Here is a 10903-nt window from a genome sequence, read left to right as displayed (position 1 = left end):
AGAAGAAGCCAAATCCAGTGTAAGCCACATGGCCAAAGGTTATGATGAAGTGCAAGACAAATCCCTCTCCATCCACAGTTTTATTTTGTCTCTACAAAACTTATTGCAAATTTTTGTTTTATTTTCTCATTTATTTCTTTTGCCATTTTCCCAAAACTAATCCCATGTAATTCATCTTTTACAAGACCCAATCCCCTACAAAAAGCTTCTCAACAAGAATTATCTAGAAATTTAACATTACTCAAATCATATTCACATACTCAAATCATATTCACATACTCAAATTAAATAGGTTAAGTTAAATTCTATTTTGCTACTAATTTAGGACAGGTAAAATCATCGATGTGATTTGAATTAACAAATTTAAACTGACATATTTTTTGGCAAATTTGAACTAAATATGATGGTTAAATTCATATTGACATGTATAACCATTTTAACAAATAGGTTATTTTTGGATCGATTTATTATACAAATTTTGACTCATTTTAATTTGATTGTGATTAAATAGCTAATTGAGTTATAAATATATTAGGTTGGGAAGTTAATCATATTAACTTAAATAAAATTAAATTTGATAAAATCATTAAATAAAACATGATTATTAAATGGATTCCATAATATGTCACCTGCTTAATAATTAAATAATATTTAAATTTCTATTTTTAATCCTATTATATTATTATTTTGTTATATCTAAGTTCACTCGTTTAATTGAGTGTTTGAATTTTGATAAGATATAAACATGATCCATCAACATGAATTATCAAAAGATGATAACAAGATGGGTTTGGACCAAATTGCCCTCATTTCGACTCATTTATGTTTATATAAATTAATTTTCATCTGCATCCCAATAAAAAAAAATTTAAGTGGGATGAGAAATGACAAGTATAAGACTTTTAGTACCCCTTGCATTCTATCTAATTTAAAAAATTTTAAATCTGTAATTATTTCGAAAATATACATGTATTATAAATAAATAAATTTATAATTTTTATAACTTATTTTGTTGGAAAGTTATTTTTTATATGCATTAAAATGGAAAAAAAAAGTTAAATCAAACTATTTTTTAATTTAATTATATATAATTATGATAAAGTAGGACGAGACAAGACAATATCCGAATCTATCTCAAATAAATAAATAAAAAACTCTTAAACATGCCACTAATCGATTTATTCTAATTCCAAGCACATTTCATTAAAAATGAAGAGAAATAAATACTGAAAATAAATTTATCTCATTGTCATCTCAAATGCTCAAATTCTGATCATTTGTAAAATATCACTAATAAGTTTAACAAAATAGTTAATAATATTTTAAAGATAAAGATAAAGACAAACAATATCATCAGGATCTCATAAGTTAAGGGCCAAGGAAAAAAAATTAAAAAGAAATCTTAAATCCTTTTATTTATTTTACAAAATAAAGAAAGTAAAGTATTGCAAAAATTCTTGAAAATCGACAAAAAAAAAATTTTCAAATTATAATTTTACTTTTGTTTTTTTTTTACTTATTTTAATTTAATTATTTTTGTAAGTGACAGAAAGATTAAGAAACATCCTGAATCCTCTTCAGATGGAACATGATGATCAACTATGACTAAAAATATGTGATGGTGATATAATTTGTTCGAAGGAGACTTCCACTTAATATTATCACTAATCTATGGACTGGAAGACAATAAGCTAACAGCCAATGCTTACCTTCAACCCTCACCCTCATGTCATTTTCTACTATTTCTCAAAATGCCCATTATAAAAATAAATAAATAAATCGATAATAAATAAATAAATAATTCTAAAATTAAAAAAGGCAAAGCTTTTGATGAACTTTTTGATATATATGTATTTTTAGCTTATGATGGGACGTATTATTATTAGATGGATATATCCCTGAATGTGGGACCAACCCAAGGGAACACAACCATAGAAGCTGGAATTGCCACGTGGTTCCTTTTTTTTTCCATCTTTAATGCAAAAAGAAAAAAGATTAAAAAATAAAAAAAATAAAAATTTAAGAATCAGACTCTCTATAAATTGATGTCTGACTCAAGCTCTTTGTCTGTGTAACCAATTTTCACCCCATTTGGCTCTCTGTCTCCAGCTCTGCAATCCAATCTTCAATGGCTGATTTCACTGCAGATTTGCAGGGGTTCAAAACCTCTTCATATCCCTTATTTGAAGCTGATCCAAACACGGGACTCATCAGCACCCAGTTCACAGAGCAGAACCAAGGTTTTTTCGACAATCCAAACTTGAATTTCCAGGCCCTTGAGACCTTCTTCTCACAGCAACCGCCAGAGTTTCCGGGAAACCTGGCAGAAATTTTCCAGCAGAAGGTGGCGGTGCCGGTGGCTCAGGCGGAGGTTTCCGCTGGAGATAGTTTATGTGAGAACAAGAAGAGGAAGGCAAGGGTGGATGCATCAGAAAGCAGCTCTGGGAACTCTTCCACTCCGGCTTGTGAGAGTGGGCTTAAGAGGGGGAAAAATGTAATGGTTTAGTCTATTTTTTGAAATTGTTTTCAGTGTTTTTGCTTTCTTTTGAAAGCTAAGATTAATGGGTTGTGTGTTTTTTACAGAGTTCAGGAAGAGGGAAGAGAGCCATGAAAAGCATTGAGAAGGAAGATGAGAAACCAAGGGAGGTGGTTCATGTGAGAGCCAGAAGAGGCCAAGCCACAGACAGTCACAGCTTAGCAGAAAGGGTAATTATTTTTACAAAACACCCTTGTTTTTCAAAACAGAAAACAACTGTGTTTGGAAGCAATTATGGGCATGGGATTAATGCCATGAATTTCAGGTTAGAAGAGGAAAAATCAATGAGAGACTCAGATGCTTACAAGACATTGTCCCAGGATGCTACAAGGTAAATTAATTACTCAGAAACCTTTTCTTTTTTTCTTTTTGGTTGAATTCAATTGATTGTTTCTTGTGTTGCAAGAAAACACCTTTGGCTAATTCAAACTTGAATTGCAGACTATGGGAATGGCAGTCATGTTGGATGAAATCATCAATTATGTCCAATCCTTGCAAAATCAAGTTGAGGTAAGTTGCCCACCAAATACCAAAAAAAAAAAAAAATCCATTTTTCACATTAAAGATTATCAATTATCAAATCAAAGTTCTAATTTTTTTTTTTTTTGTTTTTTGGAATTCAGTTTCTTTCCATGAAGCTTACTGCAGCAAGCCAATATTATGACTTCAACTCAGATACAGATACCTTAGAAACAATTCAGGTGAAGCTCAAACCAAACTCAACACATATGAAATATTGCAGATACTAAATATATGATTCTATGTGTTAATTATAATGTACCCTAATGGTTAAGCTTTAATGTTTTATGTTGCAGAGGGGAAAGGTACATGGAGGGCAACCTCCTTCAACTCAACATGGTCCCATTGACTTGACTTTTGGCTCTTACTCCTCTTTGCCATACAACACATGAAGATGCTCAAGATTTTCCCTTCATTTTAAAATTTTCATGACATCAAAAAACAAAGAATTGTACTCTCACTTCATGCTATATACATAGCACACTTGGAAATTTATACTTGAAATTTGTATTACCCTCACACTTTGTGGGAAAGTGATCATTGATTCTCATCAATAAAAATACTTGGAATTTTTATTTTTATTTTTTATTTTTCTCATTCTCATATTTGGAAGTGATTGTGGGTGTGAATGGGGTTGGTGAGTGAAGCCCATTAGTGTCTTGTAAAGGTGATTTGAGTAAAAACTAAGTTGATTGTGATTTTGAGTAAAAAACAAGTTGATTGGACTTGAGTTTGATGGGTTCTTTGAATTCTATTAGCCTTTCAAACAGTGATTGCAAGATGGCTGAAAGTGATTGGAGTTTGCGAGATCTTCTAAGTTGAGGGTGGTTTGGCTAACAAAAGATGATTAGAGGGTGATAGAATCTAACAAAAGATGATTAGAGAGTGACATTTAGTCAGTGTCTCTTTGTTAATGTAACAAAATGATGATTAGAAGATACTGAGATTGGAGATTGAGATGGATTGCAACAATTTAAAGAAGATATGCATGGAATTGTAGTTTAGTGTTGTTCAATTGGGTTATTACAATAATTTAATTTGCTACTTCTTGGGACCATAGCCAAAAAGAAATTGTGTTAAGATGAGTAGCAAGGGATATGCCAGAGGGGACATAAAGGAAAATGCCTTTATTGCTGATGAGGACATGGAATTATTTTCATGCTTCCAGCTCAAGTAATGATAGCCAAGGGAAACCAGAAAGACTGCAAATTAAAACCCAAAAAAATAAAAAAAATAAAAAAATAAAATAAAATGGGGCATACCATTCTTCCAATAATTGAATGTTATGGAAGTTTGTGATATTTCTTTTTGTTTTCTTTTTCTGAAGAAATTATTAGCCATACTCTGTTCTAAGTAAAATAATTAATATAGAAGTAGAATAAAAATTGATTTTAAAAAATTTACTTTCTCATTCACATTTATGGAAATTTTAGTAGGCTGGTAAATTTGACTCAAATGTGGGATAGTGAGTCCTTTTTTTAGATTTTAACAATGAATTTTTAAGTGATTTTCATATTGAATTTCTCCCATTATTGATAAAAGCGTGTTTGATAAATATTTGCAAATATCAAATTTCTTCAATTATTGGCAAAAAACTTGTTTGATAAAACCGTGTTCCATTTTAATCTAAGAATCGATTGATCAATACTTCCTTAACTAGGTAGGACCATATGAACCAAATTATTTCCAACAACTTATATAAAAAAATCTTATTTGTCGGCCTAATTAGGAAAATGCTATTTCCTTCGATGCCACCAATCGGGGTACAGTCAATCAAAACCTTGAGGTCCTCATAGAAATACGCGTTGATCCAATTGACAACAAATTTTTGCAATGACATGTCACTCATCATATCTACGTGGACAAAAATGGATTAATGCATAAAATCTCAAGGATGTTGCCAATTCATGGAGTGAATGATTGAGAAGGTAAAGTTCGAAAAAAAAATAAAATAAAATAAAAAATAAAGTTTAAAAAAAATTCTCAAATTTTGGATGAATCCAATGGAGATAGCTAGATGCATTGCATCCATAACATTGAGAGGGAGAGGCGGACAGCTTGAATGGGCCATGGGGTGCCCAAAAGAAGATGGGGCAATGTGGGGGATCACCCCAACTTCTCAAAATGATAAGAGCTCATGAACCCTTTGAAAGCTACTTTTGTTTCTCCACCACCCCCCACTCAAAATCTCTTTTCTTTGACTCCCTTTTGACCAATGGTTGCTTCTCCCTTGGAGCATGCATGAACAAGGAGCAAATGTGGGCCCAAATAACTAAATGGATAGTGTCATATTCCCAATTTAGATTGAGGGTCACTTTTATATTTTTATATATACATGTATATATATGTATTTTTTTTTATTTTTTTTTTTTGGGGTGGGGGTGGTGGTGGTGGTGGATAGATGGATAAATGGCAACTAATATGGGCAAGTTCAAGGATCCGTGTACAGAGGGGGTTCATCATCAAGCTTTGGAAGTGGTGGAGGTTGTTAGCCAGTCAGGAATCTTATTTATCATCATCACTATACCAAAAACGGCACCAAAAATTTAAAAGCAAAAACACTTTGGAGCTTTCAAGATTTTTGGTTTGATTTGGTTTCTCGTTTTGACTCAATTCAGGCCAGCATGAAGCAATTTTAAATTGGTCAAGATCCTAACCAAAATAAAAAAATAAAAAAATGTATAACCATGATCTTAGATTCTAGAATGTGTCAAGGCTTAGCACTTGGGTGATACACATTTCATTCTTGGATATGGTCAAGTTTTTGGTCACAACATATAGTCTTCTTTCATCATCATGTGTTGGGTATAATTAAAATTATTTTAAATTAGAAAATGTATAAAATAATGTAACACCCATCCTACTAAAATTCCAAACCGGAATACTTTAAAAGAGGTGAATTATTCCTCTTGGCCTAGTGGGAAACTTTATGTTTTTATGGGTCTTAATAAATAATATCCATGTGAGATAATTTTATTTTTTTTATCAAAATAAAAATATCCAAACTAACTTATCCATAATGTCCATCTACTACTCATCTCATTTACTTTGTTCTTATCATATTATATGTCATTTCACATCAAAATGTGGGATCCTATGTTGCTTCGATAGCACATTAAAACCACATATTTTTGTGCTATGTGCATGTAGTGTTGCAATGTGACACAACAAATTATATGATAAAATAAAATAATATATAAAAAATTATTATAAATATTTATGATAATTTGTGGATGAAAATATTATTACCATGTTTGTAATTTTTATCATGTTGATATTACTCTTTAACATAAAAATAAAGATTTATAAATTAATAAAGAGAGATCGAGCAATCAAGTTGGTTGCAAAATTTGTGAAACAAAATCAATAAAATTGGTGGACATTGTATTTAAATAAAACTACAATTTATTTTATACATGAAAAATAAGGTATGAATTATAAATTAAATTAAAGTCATAAAAAACAAGGTATAAATTATAAACTAAATAAAAGTTGCTTTCAGCAATAATCGCTAAGTGGTTGCAGGATTGCTTAAGGTTATATTTGATTTTTAAAAAGTATTAATCAATGAAAAAAAAAATTAAGAAGAATGATTTTAATTTTTATGTTTGATTTTCTTATAGAAAATATTAAAGAAAATTAAATAATTAAAAAAAAAAGTATGTTTTTACACGCTCATGTAAAAATAATTACAAAATAGGATATTTTTAAAAATAATTCAAATTTTACACACATATATATAATCTAGAATGATAAAAAAAGTATTTATATCAATAAAAAAAATAGTACTTAAATTATTAGTGATTTTGACCAAAAAAATGCATAAAACACTAATTATTTTTAGAAAATACACTTTTTCTCAATTAAAAACTTATATATTTTCATATTATTTAATATTTATACGAAATAGTTAAAATAAGTTAAATGAGTTTGAAGTAATATATAAAAATTATTTATAAACTTTAAATCTAGCTTTTATTTTTCTTAATTTTTTTAAATCTTCTCTATTTCTTTTTTTCTTATATTTTTCCTCAAATATTCCAAAAACTAAACATAGCTTAAAAGTTTCTTCTACCCTATATCTTCCTTAATTGCCCATTAAAATGGTATACATAGTAGGCCTATTTATAGGCTAAGCTAAAGGCCCTCTTTTATTTGATTGTGAAAGTTATTATATTCGCTTTATGGTTTCTATATATGCCTCTTATAATGGTGGTGGTTATTATTTATTTATACCTTAAATTTATTTGAACAATTAAAAAAAATGATTTATTAAATAATTTATATACATAAATGTGGGCCACTAACTACTTATTTTACATTTTTCCACTTTCCCTACATATCATATCTTTTCTTATAGATGATAATAACTATATTAACAACCATCCAACAAAGCTTTTTCTCAAATAAAGTATTCTAAAATATGAATCATGGCAGGTACACTTTTATATAGGAAAGACGTTTCTTTATGCCTATTACAATGTATGGTATCTCTAAATGACTATTTTATAGGCTTTTATTATTATTATTTGTTTGTGAATGATCTTCTAATCTATATATCCTATTAAAACAATATCATATCTTATGCTGGCTTGGGCATACATTGGGCTACCTACTACTTATCCATATGGTATGCTCTTCATTTGTTCTTGCTCTAATATATTTTGTGCATTTTAATTTTGATTGAATTTGTATCCTTTGGGAATAGTTGCTATTGTAAAATTACATTCTTTCATTCTAAATCTCTCCAAAACTTTTTCGATGTAGGCTTTTTAAGACAATTTTAACGTTCTTTGGAATTTATCTTGGTGAATCTATATACCAATAACATACAAGGCTTCACTCATATGCTTCCTTTCAAAGTTTCTCATATTAGATTAAAAAACAAAAGGTTTGTATATATATATGAACTCCTAATCATGTAGGCACATTCTAAAGTAAACAATATTTATATAAAAGAGAACGAGTCATTACAAATGGTATTAAAGAACTAATCCCTAACTCTGATGTTGGAATTTGTTATTTATAAGGGACGTTTATCTTTTTGGTCCTATAATTCTATAGAACACGACCCAAATATAGATTTATTAAACTTGCAAATCAAGTGATTCTCATTTTCATTACAAAAACTTTTAGGTTTGGCCATCTATTCCTCCTCTTTTAAATCCATATTCAAGAACATTATTTTAGCATCCACACGCCATCTTGATCATTTTCTTAAACATGAATTGTCAAACGAGCACTTTCAACTTTGATATGTTTAAGCCTTTCTTCCTCTTCAAAGCACATGATCAAAAGTTCATTCATCGACCCATTTTTCTCATGTTTTGTAAGACAATCCACATCCCAACGGAAGATAATTAAAATAAGTACACTAGAAATGGCTCAAAATTTTCATATTTTAATAAGGGATTTAAGTTGAGTAACAAAATACCTTATTCCTATTTCGCGCTCACACATACTTATAGAATAATCAAATATTTTGCTTGAAAGTTTCTTTCATTAAGGTATTAGCTAGTGCTTTCAAAAGTAACAGATCTTTCTTCTATGTCCTTTAGAAAGTCTTTAACCCTTGAGCATCAAGAATAGATCCCCTAACCAAATAAATTCATTTTAATGCTATGAAACTCAAACTTTATTCTGAATCATATCAATTTAGTACTAATTCTAACTTTCTACGGATAAAGTTACCAAATAACTTAATTAATAAAGTTAGTAAGTATACAATCACCAAAAATAAAAATTATCATATATGAGGGCAAAGAAAAATTCATCCTTGATTTGATTTGATTTGAATTGAATTTATTATTTTATCCCAATTAAATTATAAAATCAACAATTTCCCCAACTTATAAACAACTTAATTGCAACATGATGTCATTAATTAAACCATAATCTTTTATGTGATTATCAAATCTTAAGATGTCATGATCATATCATCACATCTTAAGATGCTGCTTAAAGTCGTCTCAGTGACAACCTTAAAAATCACATCAATAATTGTAAGAATTATCCAAATAATTTAAATAATCCTATATCCCAAAATTTGTTATATTCACTTTTATCCTATAGTAATTAATTATTGTTTATTTATCACTGAATTTATTAAAAAGATAAAAATAATGATATATTTAATATTTTAAATCAACTTATTTTACAAAACCAGTTCAAAACCAAAATCGACATGGAAGGAAGATGGTCCTTTTTCCAGGCCCAGGCCCAGGCCCAGGCCCCAGGTTGTCAGTTGACACCCGCCTTCTCCATTGTCCCATCTTCACCCTCTTCTTTCATTATCGTTTCCTGTGATAGTGATAGTAATAGAGGTGGTTGAAGCATTGTCCTTCATTAGTTGCAGAGGAAGCTTTATCTCTCACGTCTTGACATTGTGGATGTGAAGCAGAGAGTTTAAAGCATTACTTTTAATGGTTGTTGCCCTGTCGTTGTTGGGTTCACTCTCCAAAGTTAGGCTGTGTTTGGCTTTGGACAATTTGAAAAAAAAAAAAAAAAGGGAAAGAAACTAAAGAGTTAAAATTAATAAATTATTTTTATGAGTTATTTCATATATATTTCACTAATTTTTAACTAATTGTAATCATAATTGACTTTTTTTTTTCATCTTAATGTTTAGTTTCAATGTATTTTTAATGAGATATTTTTATGAGCAATTTAGATGTAGCACGAGGGAAAGTGTAAAAATTCTAGGGTATTCATTTCATACCCGTTAAAGTTTTAATACCAATTATTAAAAACGTATGATGAAATTTAAATTATTTGATGAGGATACTGTTGGCCCAATAAAAACTTTGATACTAACAACATTAAATTAAAAACATAAAGATAAAATAATTCACACAATGGTACAAGGAGTTGTAACCTGGTTCGATCAATCAAATAAGAGAGAATATTTCCACTATACCATAAATAACATTATAGAAATATAACTAAATACAACTATTAAGTTCCACCGGTCCTTAAACATCCCATGTTTCTCTACTTATACACATCCTGAACCAAGAGCCTTATCTCTTTATTAGGTATTTCTCCACTTTGTGTAGTTTCCATCAATTCATTTTTCTCTCACAACTTATAATATTTATAGAGATATTTTTAATAACTTTCTTTATTTTGTGTTTTATAGTAGAAAATGGTTTTTAATTTAAAAATATATTAGTATTGATTTTTTTTTTTAATTTTGTTTTGAAGCAAGTTATTTTTTAAAAATAAATTTGAAATGTTTTCAAGTATTTTTTTTTATATGCAATTATAAAAAAATGCAATTGAGAATAAGAAAAATATTTTGGAAACTTTTATATTATATTTAATAATATCCAAAAAAAACTAATTTTTATATTTAAGTTTTCAAAGGAAATTTCATTTCTAAAAATCGGTGAAATTGTTTTAAGAATTATTTATAGAAATTATTTCTTGAGAAGTATTTTAAAAAAACATAGTCAAAACAATTTTTAAAATTAGGTTTTAGGTTTTGCTCAAACATACTTTGTTTAGATACATTTTACATTTTAAAACAATTTTTAAAATTATTTTACAAAAACAATTTTTGAGAGCTGTTTTCCAAAACAATCTATAGATTTCGACTTAGGTTTTGTTTAGATACGTTTTTTTTTTTAATAAAAAGTAAAAACCCTTGTACATTTTTTTAAATCTTATATGGTTAAAAATCATTTTAACTTTTTTTGAAAATTTTTAAGTAGTAGGTTTTTTTTAATACCTCGAAAATTTTAATCAATTTTTTAAAACCATTAAATTTTTCTTTGTATTTTATATATAGGTTACTGTTATTTTTTATTTTTTAAAAATAGAAAATAGAAGGGTATTCACATGCATAAC

General features: G+C 28.5%; 1 protein-coding gene across 1 annotated transcript; it reads left to right on the top strand.

Moving 5' to 3' along the window:
• Window positions 1-2082: 2082 nt before the first annotated feature.
• Window positions 2083-3639, top strand: LOC117904896 (transcription factor BEE 3-like). Its single transcript, XM_034817705.1, has 6 exons — window positions 2083-2494; window positions 2584-2706; window positions 2802-2867; window positions 2978-3046; window positions 3160-3237; window positions 3352-3639. Exons 1-6 carry the CDS (start codon window positions 2129-2131, stop codon window positions 3445-3447), a joined length of 798 nt encoding a protein of 265 aa, XP_034673596.1. The 5' UTR covers window positions 2083-2128; the 3' UTR covers window positions 3448-3639.
• The last annotated feature ends 7264 nt before the right edge of the window (window positions 3640-10903 follow it).

The sequence above is a fragment of the Vitis riparia genome, chromosome 17 (assembly GCF_004353265.1).
Source record: "Vitis riparia cultivar Riparia Gloire de Montpellier isolate 1030 chromosome 17, EGFV_Vit.rip_1.0, whole genome shotgun sequence".
In the NCBI taxonomy this organism is placed as follows: Eukaryota; Viridiplantae; Streptophyta; class Magnoliopsida; order Vitales; family Vitaceae; genus Vitis; species Vitis riparia.
This window is presented reverse-complemented; position numbering and strand designations above follow the sequence as displayed.